General features: G+C 43.9%; 1 protein-coding gene across 3 annotated transcripts in view; it reads right to left on the bottom strand.

Moving 5' to 3' along the window:
* FMN2 (formin 2) overlaps positions 1-22,334 on the bottom strand; it is a 379,061-nt gene that overhangs the window by 329,266 nt on the left and 27,461 nt on the right. For all 3 annotated transcript variants that reach the window (XM_059145886.1, XM_059145884.1, XM_059145885.1), the window contains exon 2: positions 12,959-13,125. In XM_059145886.1, the coding sequence (XP_059001869.1) occupies positions 12,959-13,125 (167 nt within the window). The remainder of the gene's footprint in view (positions 1-12,958; positions 13,126-22,334) is intronic.

Below are 22,334 nucleotides of genomic sequence, written 5' to 3'. Positions count from 1 at the left end.
AACAAATCCTCCAGGTGAGTCCAATGTTTGAGAACTAAGAACCATCAGAATTGACCTTTGTTGGGGTGCCTGGGTGACTCAGTCAAGTAAGCATCAGACTTCAGCTCAGGCCATAATGTTGGGATCCTGGGATCAGCCCCGTGTCAGGCTTCCCATTCGGCAGAGTCTGCTTGTCTCTCTCCTTCTACTCCTCCCCCCTCCCCCCTCAGGCATAAGAAGCATGCTCACTCTCTTTCTCTCTCAGATAAATGAATAAAATTTTCAAAAGAAAAAAGAACTGTCCTTTGTTCGTCCTCACTACAACTTACGTAGCTGAAAGCAATCATCTCCCCTCTCCTGGATTACTGCAACATCTCCTCTTCCAGCCTCCAAACCATACACATCCAACACCTCTCAGTCCATACTCCACAAACACCCAGAATATTCTTTCTAAAACATGGATCTGATCTCATCACATTCCTCCACCTAAGACCCTCAGTGCTCTCAGGACTGAGTTCCAGTTCCTAAGCATTCTTTCAGAAGCCTTCATAAATGGCTCTGGAAACCAGGCAGCATCTACTGCGGTCTCCTCTGTCCAGGTCTCCTCAAGCTGTCACTCTACGCTCCAGGCATACTGACCACTCAAACCTCAAAACTCCTCTACCAACACCCCTCCTATTAAACAGTGTGCTGCCATGTCTTTTCATCCTTTTAACAGTAAGCAAACAAACACAGGAGACTAACTGCACTTTTCATGGAAAAATTCAATAAATATTGCGTAACTGGCCAGTGACCGCATATGGTAAGAGACAGAAAAATCAAACCCACAGATCAGATTCACCTTTTAAATCTTATCTGAGCACAGACCAGGGGTCAGCAAATCACAGACCACAGGCCGAATCTGGCCAGGTGCCCATTTTCTAAAATAATTTTATTAGGAAGCACAGCCATGCTTATTCATTACAGACTGTCGATGGCTGCTTTCACCCAATAATAGAAGATCTGAGCAATTGTGACAAAGACTGTAAATATTTATTAAAGCCTAAAATATCTTCTATCTGGCCAACTTTGGAAAACTCTGCCAACCCTGATCTAGACAATAAAGATATAAAAATAGAATAAATCTTCTTTCAGGTATCCAAAGAGAAAAAAATAACCCTCTAATTTTCTGGTTGGGTGATGCTTTCTCAGTACAAGGTATCCTCACTTTGCCTTGGATTTCATAATTCGATACTTCCCCTAGCTCTTGAGATAAGAAAGGCCACAGGAAATGCAAGTCACATCAACAGAACTTATTAATATTCAGTACATATCCAGAAGAAGGATAAGAAAAGAAAATCATGACAGAAAAGTTGGTCTAAGTCACCCATTTTAATAAAAGTCCATCATATAAATTCAAAATGAACTCTGACTCACTCAGCACTGGTTGCCAAGTGGGTGATAAAAAGAACCAGTTGTGAAAGCCAGAACAGATAGCTCTAACAGCTTAATACCCTTAAATGAAAAAACAAATCAAGAAAAAAGTATGTCACTGCCTTAAAAAGTATGACTGCCAATAATTTATTTTTAGAAATTGATTTTTCTAAACTTCAATTAACTTTATGGTTGGGGATTACTCTAAAGTCCACAGGAGTACTGGTAACACTTCCTCTAAGCTCAGAAAATTTTGTGGTGAGGGAAACAATGAGTCACCCTACCACCTTTCTAACAACACTCTTGAATTCAGCCTAACTTGTGGGGGGATTCACCTGTTTCATCTCTTTTTGTTTGTATTTTAAGTCATCTCCACACCCAGTGTGGGGCTGGAACTCACAATTCTGAGATTAAGAGTCCCACACTCTACTGACTGAGCCATCCAGGCACCCCAATCTCTGTTGTTTAAGCCACCAAACCTGTGGTTTTTATTTTTATTTTTATTTAAGTAAACTTTACCCCCAATGTGGGTCTTGAACTAAAGACTCCTCTTTATAAATAACCCTGTTTTACTTTTTTTTTTTTTTTTAAAGATTTTATCTATTTATTTGACAGACAGAGATCACAAGTAGGCAAAGAGGCAGGCAGAGAGAGAGAGAGAGGAGGAAGCAGGCTCTCCGCGGAGCAGAGAGCCCGATGCGGGGCTCAATCCCAGGACCCTGGGATCATGACCCGAGCCGAAGGCAGAGGCTTTAACCCACTGAGCCACCCAGGTGCCCCACCCTGTTTTACCTTTATAAACAAAATACACAAAAGCAGCATGTGTTAGAAATTTACTAAATCCCGTATCAGATCAAAAAATTCAAATAATCTCAAAATATATATGCTTAAACTCAAATGTATAAAACTTGGACACTGATTAGTACAGGATCCAGTCATAAAACCATTCACTGAACAATAACCAGGGACAAATCACTAAATTGTCAGAATTGGGACACCTGGGTGGCTCAGTCAGTTAAGCATTTGCCCTCAGCTCAGGTCATGATCCCAGGGTCCTGGTAATGAGTCCCGCATCAGGCTCCTTGCTCAGTGGGGAGCCTGCTTCTCCCTCTGCCCCTACCCAAGCTCGTCTCTCCCTCACTCTGACAAATAAATAAATAAAATCTTTAAAACAAATTTTAAAAAATAATAATAAATTGTCAGGATAAAAAGAATGTGACAGAACACTTTTTAAAATAATGGAGTCCAGAGAAATAACAAAGTTTAAAATACATATTAAAAGCCTTCTACCTCACACTGAACTGTATGGACTACAAACATGGCAGATATAATTTAACCCCACACAAAGTCAATCCTGTGGTAAACAAAGGTTAGCACTGCAAAGCAATTTTTTAAAAACCATACAAATGTGCGGCCTGCAAAGAAAGAAATCAAGTAGGAACTTTCTTTTATTTATTTATGTATTTATTTGACTTGGCAGAGAGAGATCACAAGTAGACAGAGAGGCAGGCAGAGAGAGGGGGAAGCAGGCTCCCCGCTGAGCAGAGAGCCCAATGTGGGGCTAGATCCCAGGACCCCAGGATCATGACCTGAGCTGAAAGCAGAGGCTTTAACCCACTGAGCCACCCAGGAGCCCCAGAACTTCTTGATAATAGCCGCTTATTACATTTTTTATGAAATAAATCTATTTTAAAACTAAAAAGTAAAATGAAATGAAAATACGCCTTTTGGAGACAATGAAGAATAGAAAGTAGATTTTTTTTTTCCTGTTTACATTTATTGACTATTCCCTCCAATTATTTCACTGAATTATCCAGCCAAGAAAATCAAACTCATTCCATGCGGTAGAGTTCTGTGAAAGAGAGGAGCAATGTTGTGTAGCAAACCAATCTCTTGTCTTGTTGGCTCCTCTGCTTTAGGAATGCTGAGTGACACAGAGGTCCTTATTCTTCCGGGGGGTGTACAGAAAGCCATTCATTCATGCCACATTATCTGTAAAGTATGCCAGACATTCACACACACAAACACTGAGAGCTAAAGCAGCAAATATGTAAGTCATCTGCCAAGATCTGAGTGTAATACTCTCAGAACCAGAGACAGCATGCCGTCACTAGGAAGCATGAACACAGCATCCAGTGGGCAAGATGACTTCCCTGCAGTCTGCAGTTCCCTCCCCCAAAGACTCCCCTACTCCCTCCACCTCCATTCCACTCCATCCAGAAAGATGCTGGGAAGGCAGGTTGGTGGTGGGGTGGGGGGTAATGGAACTGGTAATTACAGCAGCAAAATCATGAGTAGCAAATGGAGTAAGAAAGAACGGCCGGGAGGCACCTGGGTGGCTCAGGTCACAATCTCAGGGTCCTGGGATCGAGCCCCATATCAGGCTGTCTGCTCAGCAGGGAGCCTGCTCCCCGCCCCCTCCCGTCTGCCTCTCTGCCTCCTTGTGACTTCTCTGTCAAATAAATAAATAAAATCTTTTAAAAAGAATGGCAAGGCATCTGGGTGGCTCAGTAAGTTAAAGCCTCTGCCTTCGGCTCACGTCACGATCCCAGGGTCCTGGGATCAAGCCCTGCATTGGATTCTTTGCTCAGCTGGAAGCCTGCTTCTTCCTCTCTCTCTGCCTGCCTCTCTGTCTGCTTATGATCTCTGTCTGTCAAATAAATAAAATCTAAAAAAAAAGAATGGCAATAGGTCCAGAAGCAGAGATCCAACAGAGTCCGTTCTCGAGCCAACTGATTTCTCAACAAATCCATATTCCATCCCGTCCTCCATCTGCTCTCCCTCCAAGTGTTTACAAGATTATTAAATATGGTAACTCTTGATCATTCAAGACAGCTCACTTAATGGATTCTCCAGCTCCTCTTCTCTGTCCCTAAGGTTTTCCTTACAACTCTCTTCTTCGTCAAATCAAGGCATATTCACTGAAGGGCTATACCAGGTTCTATGATTGGAACTTGAAAGATAATTATTTTAAAAAATCATTGTTAATATTTACTGGGGACTTATTACGTGCTAGGAATTGTGCCAGGCTTTATCAACCTCATTTAATCTTCAAAATCACTCCAGAGGTAGGTGCTCTTATGGCACATGAAAAGTTTTCATCTGTGACCTTGTGTAACTGTCCTAACCTCTTCAGTGAAGTAGATGAAGACTGTAATCCCGTCTAGGACTAGGGTCTGCTCTAAAGCTCTGTGGGGAGACCTGATTCCTGTATTTACCACAGATCTGTGCTTCTACGGTAAACACAGGGACAAAGCATTGCACTGAGCACAGGGACACCTTCACATAAAATTTAATCTGCACTAGGGCATTGCAGGGTAAATAGCAAATTATACCACACATCTATTAGGAGAGAAAATTTAGGTTTAGATGGCTAAAGAAGGTATCTCAGAGTGAACTCTGAGTTGTAACAGTCTATTAAAAAAAAAAAAAAAAAAAAAGGAAAGCTAACATGGTCATAGTAGTTTGGGAGCAGAAGCAGTAGTACTCACAGAACTCCAGGGGTGAGAAAAAGTACAGACAGTTAGGAAACGGAGAGCACTTCAGTCTGGTAAAGGACAGAGTTTGGAAAAACAGAAAGGAAGTGCGTTGCGAGCTGGAGAACTGTGAAAGGGTTGAAGGCAGGAGGCAGGTCACAGAGGTCCAAGGAACTGGTACTCATTCTGACAGGGAAACCACGAGAGGCTTTAGGCAGGCGGTACACTGCAGGGCTTCTCAGCTACTGGCATTTTGTACTGGACAATCCTTCCCTGGGGAGGGAAGATGGCAGCTGCAGGCCTCCCTCACATGGCAGCCACAAATGTCCTCGGATGCCCACATACATATCTAGAAGGGAGCACGGCCCCGAACCAAGAAACCCTAGGAAAGCCTAAGGAGACTGGATTGGAGACCAGTAATGGGCAGACCCAAGAAGGTAATCAAACAGGTTGACATGGTAAGTCAAGCAAGTAAGGACTGAGCTAAAAGGAATTTTTCTGATTCCTCTTGTAAACATGGCCTCATCATCTCCATAGTGATCTAGAGAATCTTCCATGCCCGTCCCGTGCACAATCTCTGCACCTCTGAAGCCCATGTCAAGCTGTGGCGTCACCATTCATCCCCTCTTAATGCAGAAACTGACTGACCTCCACAGAGCCTTCTCCTCTTCAAGGACTGCGTGGCACAGTCTGGGGTCCGAGGCTCCACACCTACTATCTACTCCTCCCCAGTTCTCTGGGATGCTGAGTCCCAGCCAGCACTCTCAACGCCTCAATTCCAATGACAATGATCATCGCGCTCCAGGGACTGGACTTCGGAATCAGTAGAACAGCTTCACCTCTGAATTCCTAAATCCCAGTATCTTCTGGCCACAGCCTCCCATGAATCCATTCTCAGAACCTATTCCTCATAGTCCTTATGATTTGTAATCTCAGGGTATTATTACTCTCTATCTTAATTCACGACATCTGCTTCTCTTTTAGACGACAGTGGTGATGTAAGTAACATCAGCTCCTTTGCCCTCTAGGAACGGCCAACCATCATGTCCCAAACAACCACACATTCTAGGTGTCCAAGAAAGAATTATCATCTTCCCTGAAGCCTATTCCCTCTTTAGTATTGGGCCTCTTTGTCATCATCATCCACCCAGAGATAGAAATGAGAAGCCAAAGAAATCACCTCCTCTTCACTTCCCCACATCTAATCAAATGACAAGTCCCATCAATTCCAAATTTTAAAATAGTCCCCAGAGCCATCTCCTCTCATCCACACTGCCTGCTTCAGTGTGGACATTTTCACTGATCCCCCAGATCCTATTTTTAAATTTCTTCCTTGTCCACTCTGCCACCAGAATGATTTTTTTTTTATAAATGCCAATCTGTTTATACCTTAACTACTAAAAAATTATTTACAAACCTCCCCAAGGAGTGCTTGCTTCAGCAGCACAGATACTAAAAACATGTCCAAGGTGACATAAATATCTTTGTTTTCATGTCTGGCCTCCTCTCTCCTATCATCCCCCGATTCAAACGCAGGAGATAATTATCAGCTATTGTCCCCTCCATCTGCCCCCGCAGCAAATTCCAAGTCTGCGCTCAAGTCTCCTCCCAAGGGTTATCTTCTGAGTTACCATGGAGACTCAGTTAATTCTCTCCTTTGCTCCCCCGACTGTACATGTCTCCACTGAACTCCAATATGATCATGATCTGTGGTAACTGTGAACATACATTGAGCACTTACTGTATGCTCCATAATGTGCAAAATGCTTTACTTGTATTCAAGCTGTCTCCTTACTCAGAAACTACTACATGGCTGTTCGTTTTACATAAGAAAGAAACTAAGCCATTTACCTAAGTTTACAAAGTGGGAAATCCAGGACAGTCTGACCATGGAGCCCTCTTCTAATACTATAGTCTAACGCTTATCTTATTTCTTTAAAGTGGCTGTGAATCAGTTGAAAATAGAGGTTGTCCTTTAATTTGTGGGTCCCCAATGATTAGGGGCAGGACAAGAGAAAAGGGAGGAGCTGGAAAAAAAATTATAATTACATATCAAGAACATGATCTAAATTAGAAGACGAAGCCAGCAGGTGCCTTGGTCCATTGGGGCTGCTATAACAAAATATCAGAGTTTGGGTGGCTTATAAACAACAGAATTTACTTCTCAGTTCTAGAGATTGGGAGTCCAAAGGCACCAACGTGGTCTCCTTATCCCGCAAGAGCCCTCTTCCTGGCTCATAGCTGGTGCCTTGGGGCTATAGCTCCGTGGTAGAGCATTTGACTGCACAGCCGGTGACTTCTGCCTCCTGACGTGGAGGAGACACAGCTGTATGGGATCCCCATTTATTTTATTTTATTTTTTATTTATTCATTTACTTAGAGATTTCTATTTATTTTTACTTATGTATTTATTTATCTTTGAGAGTTTTATTTACTATTTAGTTTACTTTTATTTATTTATTGAGTGTGAGGGAGATAGCACGAGCAAGGAGGAGAGCAGAGGGAGAAGCAGGCCCCCCACCGAGCAGGGAGCCCGATGCGGGACTCGATCCCAGGACTCTGGGACCATGACCTGAGCTGAAGGCAGACGCTTAACTGACAGAGCCACCCGGGTGCCCTCAAATAAATAAAAATCTTACCAAAAAAAAAGTATTCCAAAGAAAAGGAATCTTAAGGGACTATATTACTGGACCTATTCTTGCAAAATGACCTCCATCTACTGCACCGGGGCCTGTGGTCAGTCACAGGCGGAGGCCTGGCATATCTCATCCACAGGCATCTGGGCGGTGTCCCGAAACTGCAAATTACAACTGATTCTTGAACAACTCAGGTTTGAACAACGTGGGTCCACTTACATGTGGATTTTTTTAATAGCACAGTAAATGTATTTTCCTTTCTTGTGATTTTCTTAGTAACATTTTCTTTTCTCTACCTTATTATAAGAATACAGTATGTAATACAAATAACAAAACATGTTACTGGACTCTTATGTTATGGGTAAGGCTTCCAGTCAGCAGCAGGACATTAGTAGATGAATGTGGGAGAAGTCAAAAGTTATATACGGATTTTTGACTGTGTAGGGGTTGGCGTCCCTAACCCCCAAGTTGTTCAAGAGTCAACTGTGTGTGTCATAATAGTGTATCATAATAGTGAAGTTTACAGTAAACATTTTCTAAGGATTTACAGTAAACATTTTCAGGAGAGAGATTTTTTTTTCTCAGACTTGAGAAATGACTAGAAAAGACTCCAAAAAGAAAAAGTCTTTCTTCATTAAAAAACAAAAGCAAAAACAACCCATGACCTACAATTAAGCAATACAATCTACTAAGCAGTTGTATTATGCATGTGTTTTCTCTTGTTAGAAATGATCTAGCTGGGCGCCTGGGTGGCTCAGTGGATTAAGCCGCTGCCTTCGGCTCAGGTCATGATCTCAGGGTCCTGGGATCGGGTCCCGCATCGGGCTCTCTGCTCAGTGGGGAGCCTGCTTCCTCCTCTCTCTCTGCCTGCCTCTCTGCCTACTTGTGATCTCTCTCTGTCAAATAAATAAATAAAATCTTTAAAAAAAAAAAAAAAAAAAAAAAAAAAAAAGAAATGATCTAGCTTAGGGGCACCCAGGTGGCTCAATCAGTTAAGCATTTGCCTTCGGCTCAGGTCATGATCCCTGGGTCCTGGGATCGAGCCCCACATTGGGCTTCCTGATGGCTGGGAGTCTGTTTCTCTCGCTCTTTCTCTCCCTCTGCCTCTCCCCACCACTTGTCCTCTCTCTCTCAAATAAATAAAATCTTTAAAAAAAAAAAAAAGAAAAGAAAAGAAAAGAAAAAAAAGAAAGAATAGAAATGATCCAGCTTAGAATTCTGAGATACAAAACAAAAAGAAACCAAAAAAAAGCAAAAGGCAAATGTGAGGACACTGTCAGGGAATAAAAACTAAGGTTTTTAGTTATTACTAATCTGGGTCCTCAGATTAGTAATAGAAACAGGAAAAGGTAATGAACAATGCAGTTAGGTCCTGAACGAAGCTCCGTCTTTCTTTCTGTTATGAAGACAGGGCTATTATGCAAAGGGCTACCAGCCCTTCTGATGGCTGAAACGCCTTTGAGTATCACAGCCCTAATTTTGATTGGCTAATAAAGTCAACAACATTCCACCAGCAAAAAGAAAAAGTTGATGTTTCTCAGTTTATATGCTCGGTATTAGTTTTCTAAATTAACAGAATTTTATTCCAATAGAGTTTATAACAAGCACTAGTTCTGTCCGTACAACATGTTCCTCCTACAATGGACCGATCTTCCCCATCTCAATAAACAGCTCAACCATCCACCCAGTTACTTAAACCAAGAAGTGGCAGTCGACTTCCTTTATCCGTCGTCCCCCATGTCTAACCCACCGGAAGTCCCACCAGCTCTGCCTCCAGAATCCATCTCATACCTAAGGACTCTTCTCTAATTCTCACCACCACCCTTCCCCAAGCTACTGCCACCGGCCCTCACTCAACTACTGCAATGTTCCTGGTGTCCCCTCTACTCCATTACCCGAGACCAGGCTGAGGGATCCATGTAAAATGTGCTCTTCCGGGGCGCCTGAGTGGCTCAGTGGGTTAAGCATCTGCCTTTGGCTCCGGTCATGACCCCAGAGTCTTGGGATCGAGCCCCGCATTGGGCTCCCTGCTCAGTGGAGAGGCTGCTTCTCCCTCTCCCTCTGCCTGCCTCTTTGCCTACTTGTGCACTTTCTCTATCTCTCTGTCAAATAAATAAATAAATCTTTATAAATAGATAAATAAAATATGTTCCGCCCCCCCCAACAAAACCTTCCAAAAACTATTTAAAAAAAAAAAATCTGTTTTCCTTCATGGCTTTCAAGACTCTGCATGTTCCAACCCCAAGTCCGTTCTGCCCTCGACTCGTGACATTTCGGCTGCACAGGCTCTCAGGCCCTGCCGTGCTTTCGTCATGCCAACGCCCCCCACCCCCCAGACCTTTGTGTCCGGTGAGCTCCCCGGAATGAGCGTCCCTCAGCCTCCACCCTGGACGCGCCCTCCCCTCCCACTGACCCGATCATGTTACTAGGGTTTGCTTCCTTTACAGCATTTTTTAGGATCTGATGTAAACTCACAGCCGATGCTTCTATTTGTTGTTGTTCTAGTTTCAGTTTTTGTTGCTCGTGTTTGGTTTTTGTGTGTCTCTCCCCACTGTGATACAGATAGAATTTTCAGAACAGAAATCTTATTTCTCAAAAAAAAAAAAAAAAAAAGGAGGAAAGAAGTCTCATTTCTCTTTCTCACTAATCTGTCTCTGGAGCCTATAGAATGTATTTGCTCAGCATCTGGGAATGAACGAACACTATCATTCAAAGTTCTTTGCCTTTTCGGGCTCTTGAAACTTCCACCACGTTAAAAAAATGAAGAGAAAAATGTCAAGTCCTTTCTTATTTTCTATAGCATTTCTAAAGCAAAATGTTAGGCCCTAAAAATGTACACCATGGGCCTAAAAAGGGTTGACTGAAGAAGGCGAATCCATAAACCCCATCAGTAAGACCCAAAAATCAAAACTCTTTCTGCTTTAATTATGTGTGTAAGTGGAGAGAGGAGGGGGCGCCTGGGTGGCTCAGAGGGTTGAGCCTCTGCCTACGGCTCAGGTCGTGATCTCAGGGTCCTGGGATCGAGCCCCACATCGGGCTCTCTGCTCAGTGGGAAGCCTGCTTCCCCCTCTCTCTCTGCCTGCCTCTCTGCCTACATGTGATCTCTGTCTGTCAAATAAATAAATAAAATCTTTAAAAAAAAAAAATGGAGAGAGGAGAAGGGGGAGGGAATGAGATGCTCTTAGCGAAGGGAACAAAGCTGGGGGTGGGAAGAGTGCCAGTTATGAATTTATTCCCACATGGTGTTATGTCTCGGAGGCAACTGTCCTCAAGAGAATTGCTGGTTAGAAATGATCCCAACAACAATTTTCTGGAAATCAGCAGAGAGACTAATTACCAGAAACTTCTCTCCACACAGACAAGTTCATTTCTCCTCGTTCCTCCACTAATACCTCGGTCTACAGAACTCCTTGTCTTGCTACCCACCTCTCTGCGTTTTGAAGAAAATCCTTGACCATGCATGGAGCAAATGCACAGTTCTGTGACGGACCTGCGGCCGAACGATATGGAAAGACATTTCTGACTAGAGTGCCTTTAATTTCATCTCTGTTTTGTCTTTAGCTTGGCAGGGGGAGTAGAGACGTATCACAGAGCCCACGGAGAAAGTAAGGAGAAAATGCCATTCCATAAAGTTGGCGGAAGCAAATTCCCCATTATAAGGAAACTTCTTCCTACCGTATTAAGGGATTTTCTCTTCCCTCTCCATGCCACACTCAAGGGTCCTCCAAATAGACAACGATGGGAGGAGTGACTGCTCTAATACAAGGTTGCAGGGAAGGTGGGAGATGAGAAGGTTGGTGAATAAGGGGCGCCTGGGTGGCTCAGTGGGTTAAGCCTCTGCCTTTAGCTCGGGTCATGGTCTGGGGTCCTGGGATCGAGCCCCGCATTGGGCTCTCTGCTCAGCAGGGTGCCTGCTTCCCCCCCACCTCTGTCTGCCTCTGCCTGCTTGTGATCTCTGCCTGTCAAATAAATAAATAAATCTTTAAAAAAAAAAAAAATTGCTTGGTGATTAAAAAAAGAAGGTATAGAATTACCCTATTCTTTTCAGTTTATTTCAATTTCACATTTTTTGAATGATAAGACTGTTCACTTCTAAACTTTAAGAGGGGAAAATGCAGTCAACTTGGGAATAGTTTCAATCAAAAGGCAAGCTTTAGACATAGCCAGGGTTTGCCTTTCTCTATAACATGTTGATTGTACTTCCAACTTGTAAACTGACAGATTTTCTAGAACACAGCTCTACAAGACAGCCCACCACAGTCCCCAGATTCTGTCTCTATAATAACACACATCTCTCACCAAAAAGGGGGAAGGATTTTAATTATTCAATTCTTCTTATAGAAGAAAAAGCTCTACCTAGCAGTAACTAGGTAGAATGTCAAAGGAAAAATAATTAATTAAATAAAAAGATCTCAAGAAGGCCATTTCACAAGTCACGGCACACCCTGAGGAATCTTCTTCCGCGTGGGAAGTATTAAGAAGGTCTCACAATATTTTATGTGATTAATTTTCCTAATACTGAAGGGCGATCAATGAAAAACCGAGGTTATAATGTATGAAGAAGAGAAAGAAGAAATACAGAACACGTAGACATTTCACTGTTGACGGTCACGTCCTGATCCCAGTCAGGGTCCATTTTCATCGTCTGTCAAAAGTCACCATCATCTCACTCACTGGTCAACAGCTCGTACACGAAGGCGCAGAAGGGAATACACGGCCGGAAGCAAAGAACAAGGATCACCCACAGACGAGAACCCATTACTCGGCCTCAACAGCCCTAGGCTCCACGCAAGTGAGCCAATTAGACCTTCGTTTTCTTATGAGAAAATCATAGAGGTGAATCCTCACCTACCTGGATCTGAGGTGCGTACTCCACAAAATTACCATGTCACACAAGCACCACATACCTGAGAAAGATTAGCAATACCCTGGCTTGAAAAGGACCATCCGGCTGTCCTGATATTCATTAGGAATTACGAACACGCCTTCTGGATTACTGTGGGGCGGTATTAATTCTCTTGGTGAATGGGAGCAGCCGACAGAGCTGTTTCATTCCAACGGTTAGTACAGCGATGAGCTATGAACGCACTGAAACAGTGTTCTAGGCGTCCATGGAAACCTGCGGCCCCCTGGGAACAAAGCTCTGGCCCTACGGTATTGCTGCCGAAGTAGCGTCCTCAACCAGCTAAGCCAGTAGTCCTAAAGGACACAGAACCACCTTAAAATCACCACCGATTAGAGCAGGCTGGAAAACTGTCCAAAGTGGCCATCTGTTAAGAAAAGCAGGTTTAGCCAATATACCTAAGATTACTGGAGTCGAGAAGGAAAGCCCGGAGACAAGACAGTGGCTGAGGGGAGAATGGCTTGCATCACATGCTGGTTTTTAAGTTACAGGGTGCCTGGGCAGACACACATCACATTTTGACTGCCACGTGCCTCAGGGTTCCTACTTACATCAAACGGAGCTGAGCTGGACTGGGCGTTCCGATCACACGGTTCCCGGAAGCAGTCACTGAAGGGAAGTAGGAGACCCATGGCAATGATCCGGGAGCAGAACTTCTCGGCTTCCTCTGGAGGCCCGTTCTCCTGCTGGCTGAAGAGCTTCTCCAGCAGAGTTCGTCCTGCAGATGAAACAGTCATTAGGAAGGAGCGCCGGCAAGTCACCTGGCTCAGAACCCTCCCAGGGGAGGGAGGCCTGGAAAACACAGCCCCAGGGCATCACCGTTGCCAAGACTACTGAGAGGCACAGACAGCAGCTTCTCAATCACAGGGAAGACTCTGCAGTGGGGCCAGGGTTTCCCCACGGGAAAAGGCAGCTCAGTTTCCTGTCCCATCCCCCAAAACATCCCCTGCCCCCAAAGAGGATGATCATGGGATGGGCTGTACATTTTCCCCCTGAAGAAGCACCCAGCCTTTTGGATCTCACTGGTAACCTCCCTCCTGTTTACGCTGCTGATGGTTCTCTGAGGGGCAGTTACCAACCACCACGTGGGCTAAGAAATGTCAGTGACTGGGGGCGTCTGAGTGGCTCAGTGGGTTCAAGCCTCTGCCTTCGGCTCAGGTCATGATCCCAGGATGATCCCAGGGTCCTGGAATCCAGCATGTGTAGGGCTCTCTGCTCAGCAGGGAGCCTGCTTCTTCCCCTCTCTCTCTCCTCGCCTGCCTCTCTGCCTACTTGTGATCTCTCTCTCTCTCTGTCAAATAAAACCTTTAAAAAAAAAATGTCAGTGACTGATATTCACAGTCTCTGGCATGGCAATGGTGGGGGAAGGGGGGCGAGGGGGGCAGGGAATGAGGAGACAGGAGGCGGGCAAAGGCCCCAACCCCTGAGGAAAGGGTTGTCAGCCAATTCGTCACCTTGAAGAGGAACGTGACAGGCTCAAAATCCTCTCACACACTCCTCAGAATCATAGGTGCAAACTTCAGTTTTTGGTTCCCAAATAGAGACACGAGAACAGATGCACGAGAGGAGGTCACTGGCTGAGGACCCCAGAGAGCCCGGGTCTACCTCGTGCCATGGTTCTCAATCCTGGTTGGACCTTAGAGTCATCTGGGACACCAGAATGACCAGAAGTCCCTAATTCATTTCTGATACGAACTGCTCTCTAATATATTATCCTCTAGAAATTGATTTAGCCGATTTCTCCGTTAGTCAACTCCGGTAGAAGAAATGGAAAATCTCTAGGGTTCCTTTCAGGGGTACAACTGCTCCCTCAGTTTTTGCCCTGTTCCCGCCCCTAACTCTAATTAGTAGATTCATTCTTCAAAGTTAGATTAAAATCACTTATCCAGAAAAGACTGCAGTGACCCCTTCCATACTCTTTTGGCGCCCTTCTTCGTACCTTTTGCAACTAATGATTTTAATTAATCATGTGTATACTTATTTGTTTAATATCCATGCCTCTCGGGGCACCCAGGTAGCTCAGTCAGTTAAGTGTCTGTCTTGGGCTCAGGTCATGATCCCAGAGGGTCCTAGACTGGAGGCCCGTGTGGTACTGGGCTCCTAGGTGAGGGGGGAGCCTGCTTCCGCCTCTCCCTCTGCCCCCCCACCACTCCCGCTGGCATTCTCTCTCTCTCTCTCAAAATAAAATCTTTAAAAAAAAAAATACCTACACCTCTTCCTAAAATAAACTCTCTGACAGCCAGCATATATCCTGCAAATGTGGCCTCTCACACCTAAGAAGTATCCATCAATATATTTTAGGGTTTCGAGATAAATGCGACGCTAGGGTTCTGTGACCAAGACTCATTCACATCATGGTTGGAACGAGAAAGAAGATAGATCTATACCAGAGACCAGCAAGCTTTTTCTACAAAGGGCCAAACAGTAAATCGTTTAGGCTTTGAGGGCCTTGTAAGGTCTTCTGTTGCACATTCTTCGTTTTTGTTTGAATCGCTTTCCCAATGTGAGAAGCATTCTTAGCCGGGGGCGCTGTGAACCAGGCCCAGGTCTGGACTCCAGTTAGAACAACTGAATGTCAAATGCACAAACGCCTGCAAGGATCCTGGCCAGGCAACAGTCATGCCTTTTCCTATTTTTGTTTGTACAACAAAACTCAATTCAAGATCTGCCTCTGATATGTGGGATAACGAAGCACAGCATAAGAGGCCTTTTTACATTCTTCATTCTTTAGGGTCACTAGAGAATATTCTTTGGTCTCCCAGGATATTTTCTGGGGAGACATACAGGATTTTTCCTCTACAGAACTTAAGTTTCCTTGCATGTAGCTAGAACCAAACACCAAGGAAACCCCACCCCTCAACTGTCAAGTGAGGAATTACCAGGACAGGACCCATCTTACACATCTTATGACTGAAAACAGCCAGAAAACTAAGTACGTCTTTCCTGTAACTCAGAAACTGTGTGTGACAGAAGGGGATCTTCCATGTGTGAGAGTATCTGAGTGTAAGTAAGTGTGTGTGTGTGTGTGTGTGTGTGTGTGTGTGTGTGTCTATCAAGCCAAAAAATGTCAGAGAGGGACATGGAATTATGAATTACGTGGAGGGGAGGAAAGCACAACCTTCCGGGAACCTCAGCTCTATGATGAACAGATGCCCCTCAATCCTTCCTCCAGGACTTCCCAACCGCAACCCCACTGCTGCCTGGGGATGGGGAATTCTGTGCGTCGCGAGCCCTGTAGGATGTCAGCAGCATCACTGGACGTTACACATTAGACGTTGGTGGCACAACCACTTCTCTTCCCGTTGTGCGAGCCTACGTCTCTCCAGACATAGCCAGCTAGCTGTCCCCCACTCGAGAATCCCTGCCTCGACCTCTCCGAAGAGACCTCACCTGCTCACGCGGACAGTCACTCGCTGCCCTTCAGTCCCCCTCTAGCAGCCTTCTGCATGGACACGTTCCGAGTCAGATCCCACATACACTGGGGGTAGGAAGTGCGTGAGTGATTTCCTGGATCCCCTGAGCACTTTCAAATGGTTTATTCTCCTTCAAAACCATCAGCTCTTTGTCATTGCTGCCACTGCCTAGACCACCTGTCATCCCTCTCCTTTCTGCCGTCCACCAACTTCCTGTCACTCCCGATCCCATCTCCGCCCCTCACGGAACAGCCTTGCTTCTGGCTCAGCCGCTGTGTTTCCGGCCCTTCCTCCTACCGGTGATGCGGAGATCCACAAGGAGATCAAACCAACATCCGGGGAAATACCTCACCTGAGATCTTGAATCCTCGCCTGCAGTCAGAGTGTCTTCACCCACACAAGCAACCCACTCGGAAGACTACGTTCAACCTTTACTCTAGCCCTTGATGGCTTTCCGCCCCCCTCAGAGCAAAACGCAGCTCCTCACCACAACTCAAGCCCCTACCTCGCCCCCCGCCTCTAGTCGGCTCTTTCTGCTCTCCCTGAAGGTGGTCTCACCTACTGGCCTCCTCCTCAACACACAGAGGTCATGCTCACCTCAGAGCCTTTGGTACTAGAACATTCTTCTCAAGATACTTGAATGACTCACTCTTTCATCTCATTCAGGCCACTGCTCATTTGTCTCTTCCACTGAGAGAACGTCCGGACCCCCCTTCCTCAAAGAGCACACCAGTCACTCTTTTTCCCATTATTCTGCTTCATTCCTCAGTGATCCCAGCCCTTGAACTTATGAGTCTGTGGTCTGTGTCCTTCTTATGGAAGGTGTACTCCACGTCGGCAGACTCCAGTGTTTGGTCACCATCTTCTACCCAGTACTCCAAGAAAGGCCTGACACAATATAGTTGATCAATTAATGTTTTGATCAAAAATGAATCCATATGCATACAAATATCTGGGAGGAACATCTAGTCCTTCACTACAACCTTCTACCCTTTCAGCTCATATTCTAGAACCCCCTCTGAAGCTCCACTGTCCACAGGGATCTTGAGTCAGTCATCCCTGCCGCTGTCACACTGTCACTCCCTTCCTCACCTGCCTAAATTTCATTTCCCATCGCTGCAACCACGTGCCTCAAACACTCCAGCTCCCCCACCCCTCTCTCCCACCATGGTAGCCTGGGAAAACCCCCAAACCCCAATTCGTTACATTCTAGACACCGACCTTTTCTTTGCCTCCACCAGAGCAACTGAACCCTATGAGGGAAAGACACATGCTCATTGCCTGTTTTCACTTTAAGATCTCGACTAGAAACCTCAATTAGGCCCAACATTGCTCTGTCTTCTCATAGAAGCATAGAGTCTCCAGTACAACTTTATGCATTTTCTCCCCCATTAGCCCAGTCTCTCCAATGAAGAGATAGAATGATCTTCTCAAATAATGTATTGAGAGAATGGAAAAAAGCAAGATAAACTGCAAATGGGCAAAAACAGCCACACTGACACCCTTCTCTGCCCTCACCCTCACACAGGGAGCAGGCCCGGCTCCAAACAAGAACACGTTCCTGCCTCATTGCTCCAGCAGAGTTCCTTGTGACGTGGTCAGGATTTTACTTCTTCACTCCCTCTCTCTCCTGATTCAGGAACATTCCCTCCTTTACTGGACATTTCTAGCATCACATAAACGTGCTTAATTTAAAAAACAAAAAACAAAAAAAGAAAACCTCCCTTAGCTCACATCACTCCTTACCCCCAACCACTGACCCAATTCTTGATTTCCTTTCACACCAAAACTACGGACCAGAACTACCTACACTTGTTACCTCTAGGCCCTCACTTTGAGCAGTCTAATTTGCAAATCTAATTTGATCTCCATCCCCACAACGCAAGAGAAACCGGCAGCCAACGCTGTATCAATAACCTCTGTCTCCATCTTATTCAATTTCTTAGTCACTCGGGAAATTTCCGTTGTTGACTGACTCTTCCTCCTTAGAACACTCTGCTGTCCCCTCTCTGACACCACCCTGCACTTTCTCTCCTTCACCAGCCACTGTCTCTCCAGTCCCCTCTACTGCTGTCTCGACTCAACAAGTCAATGTATGAGGGAGTGCTTGCTGGTTAATTCTATGCTTATTCTCTCAAATCTTCCTGTATTTCCAATAATCTCACCCAGGCCATACACACTCCGCTCCTTGAAACCAGACAGATTTCTGTCTCTGCATCAGTTGAGTATGTCAGTGTGACATCATATACGGACAGAATGGAGGAGGCAGCTCAGTGAGATGCTGAACTGGCAGGGCTGGAAGGAAAAAATGAGAATTCAAAGAACCACCAAATGGGGAAGGAGTTTGTCAATTTTTGGTCTTCAACCTGGACTCAAGGCAAGTTGAAACCCGGAAAGTGGAAAGAGCATTACAGGAAGAGCTTGAAGGGGCAACTTTGCAATGCATGTCCATGATCTTTAAAAAGATCACCCCCATGGGGCACCTGGGTGGCTCAGTGGGCTAAAGTCTCTGTCTTCAGCTCAGGTCATGATCCCAGGGTCCTGGGGTCGAGCCCCACATCGGGCTCTCTGCTCAGCGGGGAGCCTGCTTCCTCCCTCTCTCTCTCTCTCTGCCTGCCTCTCTGCCTACTTGGGATCTCTGTCAAATAAATAAATAAAATCTTTAAAAAAAAAAAAAAAAGGGAGATCACCCGTTGCCCAAAAATTCACCTTTCTAAAAATCAATCCTATGTAAATATTCAATATCTCCAAAAGAGTGATGCATTGCATGATAATTGTGAAGATTAAATGTTATACTGCATGTCAAGTGCTTAGCATGGTTCTTGCTATAATAAATGGTTATTAATAGTAAAAAAAATTGAAAGAAATTACAATGTATAACAAAAATACATGGTAATAAGAAAGACAGCTTTATATACATGGCTATATATGTAGCCATTAAAATCATGCTATTATACCTGAGAACTTCCCTCATCTGGGGAAGGAAACAAGCCTTTGTGTCTAAGAGGCAGAAAGGACCCTTCCCTAGATCAATAAAAATAGACAAACACCCCAGCATATAATAGTGAAACCTGAAAATCAAAAAAAAAAAAAGAGCCAAGGAAGCTTTCTTGAGAGCAGCTGGGAGAAGAGATTTCTTACATACAGCATGAGAAATATCGGAAGAGCATCAGACCTAACCACAGAGACCTGGCAAGCCAGAAAGGGCTGGCGAGACATACTGAGGCACTAAATATGAAGAGCACGCAGCCAGGGATACTTTATCCAACAAGGCTGTCATTCAGAGTGGACAGAGAAATAAAGAGCTTCCAGGATCTGCAGAAACTGAAAGAGTGAAGTGACCATCAAGCCAGCCCTGCAAGAAATATTAAGGGGGCATCTATAAAAGAAGAAAAACCCCAAGAGTAATAGAGACCAGAAATTAACAAGGCAATCAATAGAAATGGGGACTTTACAGGCAATAAAATGGCATTAAATTCACATTTTTCTATAGTTGCTCTCAATGGGAATGGGCTGAATGCTCCCATCAAAAGACACAGGGGTTTTGATTGGATAAGAAACAGGGCCCGTCCATATGCTGTCAACAAGAGACTCATTTTGAACCTGAACACACCTCCAGATTGAAAGTGAGGGGGTAGAGAAACACTTACCATGCCAACAGACCTCAAAAGAGAGTTGGGGTAGCAATCAGACAAATCAGATTTTAAACTGAAGACTGTAAGAAGATATGTAGACGGACACTATATCCTACTGAAAGGGTCTATCCAAAAAGAAAATCTAAGAATTGTAAAAATATCTATGCCCCCAACATGGGAGCAGCCAACTATATAAACTAATAACCAAACTAAAGAATTTACTGATAGTAATACATTTATAGACAGAGACTTCCAACACTCCACTCACAGCAATGGACAGATCATCTAAGCAGATCAACAAAGAAGCAAGAGCTTTGAAGGACACTTTGGACCAGATGGATTTTGTTCATACATACAGAACATTCCATCTTAAAACAAAGAAATATACATTCTTCTTGAGTGCATATGGAACTTTCTCCAGAATAGATCACATACTGAGTCACCAATAAGGTCTCAAAAAAGACAAGACTGAAATTATTCCCTGCATATTTTCAGACCACAGTGCTTTTCAACTGGAACTCAATCACAAGGAAAAATCTGGAAGGAAGGCAAACACTTGGATATTAAAAAACATCTTGCTAAAGAATGAATCAATGAATCTGGAAATTAAAGAGGAACTTAAATAATTCATGCAAATGAATGACAATGAAACTAATTCACGAAAACACACCAATTCAGAACGTATGGGATACTACACAGGTGGTCCTAAGAGGGAAGTATATAGCCATCCAAGCCTCTCTCAAAAAATTGGAAAAATCCCAAATGCACAAGCTAACCTTAAACCTAAAGGACCTGGACAAGGAACAGCCAACAAAGCCTAAACCAAGCAGAAGAAGAGAAATAATAAAGATTAGAGCAGAAATCAAAGAAATAGAAACTAGAAGAACAGTAGAACAGATCAACAAAACTAGAAACTAGTTCTTTAAAAGAATTAATAAAGATCGATAAACCTCTGGCCAGACTTATCCAAAAGCAAAGAGAAAGGACCCAAATTAATAAAATCATGAATGAAAGGGAAGAAATCACCACCAATACCAAGGAAATAGGAAAAACCATTAGAACTTACTACCAACAGCTATATTCCAACAAACTAGGCAATCTGGAAGAAATGGATGCCTTCCTTGAAACTTATAAACTACCAAGACTGAAACAGGAAAAAATAGATAATCTGAACAGACATAACCAGCAAGGAAATTGAAACCCAAAAGACTCCACCCCCAAATTATTAAAACTTAAAAACAGCAATTCAGCAACGTGGCAGGATACAAAATCAATACACAGAAATAAGTTACATTTCTATCACTAACAATGTGACTGAAGGAAGAGAAATTAAGGAATCAATTCCATTTACAATAGCACCAAAAACCATGTAAGATACCTAGGAATAAACCTAACCAAAGAGGAGAAGAGCTGTACTCTAGGAACTACAGAATACTTACAAAAGAAGTTAGGGTGGACACAAAAATATGGGAAAATATTCCATGCTCATGGATTGGCAGAATAAATATTGCGAAAATGTCTATGCTGCCCAGAGCAATCTACACTAAAGCAATCCCCATCAAAATACCATCAACATTTTTCACAGAGCTGGAACAAACAATCCTAAAATTTGTATGAAACCAGAAAAGACCCTGAATCACCAGGGGATTGATGATAAAGAAAACCAAAGCTAGGGGCATCACAATGCCTGACTTCAAGATATGTTAAAAACCTGTGATCATCAAGACAGCATGGTATTAGCACAAAAACGGATACACAGATCAGTGGAACAGAACAGAGACCCTAGTAATGGACCCTCAACTCTATGGTCAACTCAAATTCAACAAAGAGGAAAGAATATCCAAAGGGAAAAAGATGGTGCTGGGAAATGGTGCTGGGAAAACTGGACAGCCACATGCAGAAGAATGAAGCTGGACCATTCTCTTACACCATGCACAACGATAAACTCAAAATGGAAGAAAGCACTCAATGTGAGACTTGAATCCATCAAAATCCTAGAGGAGAACATAGGCAGTAACCTCTTCGACATCGGTCACAGCAACTTCTTTCAAGACACATGTCTCCAAAGGCAAGGGAAACAAAAGCAAAAATGACCTTTTGGAACTTCATCAAGATAAAAGGCTTCTTCACTGCAAAAGAAACAGTCAGTGAAACTAAAAGGCACCCACGGAATGAGAGAAGATATCTGCAAATGACATGTAAGAAAAAAAGCTACTATCCAAGATCTACAAAGAACTTCTCAAACTCAACACCCAAAAAACAAATAATCCAGTCAAGAAATGGACAGACTCTTTTCCAAAGAAGACATACAAATGGCTGACAGACACATGAAAAAATGTTCAACATCACTAGCCAACAGGTTAATACAAATCAAAACCACAATGAGATACCACCCTACATGAGGTAGAATGGCAAAAATTAACAAGACAGGAAACAACTGTTGGAGAGGCTGTGGAGAAAGGGGAACCCTCTCATACTGTTGGTGAGAAGGCAAGCTGGTACAGCCACTTTGGAAAACAGTGTGGAGGTTCCTCAAAAACTTAAAAACAGAGCTACTGTATGATCCAGCAGTTGCACTACTGGGTATTTACCCCAAATATACAGATGTGGTGGTTATTTACCCCAAAGATACAGATGTAGTGAAAAGAAGGGGCACATGCACCCCAACATTCATAGCAGCAATGTCCACAATAGCCAAACTGTGGAAAAAGCCAAGATGTCCTTCAACAGATGAATGGATAGAGAAGATATGGTTCATATACACAACAGAACATTACTCAGCCACTGGAAAGGATGAATACCCACCATTTGCATCGATAGGGAGTGAACAGGAGAATATTATTCTGAGTGAAATAAGTCAAGCAGAGAAAGACAATTAT

This window comes from Mustela lutreola, chromosome 14 (genome assembly GCF_030435805.1).
Source record: "Mustela lutreola isolate mMusLut2 chromosome 14, mMusLut2.pri, whole genome shotgun sequence".
Lineage (NCBI taxonomy): Eukaryota > Metazoa > Chordata > Mammalia > Carnivora > Mustelidae > Mustela > Mustela lutreola.
Note: the sequence above shows the minus strand (reverse complement) of the source record. Positions and strands in the feature narration are given on the sequence as shown.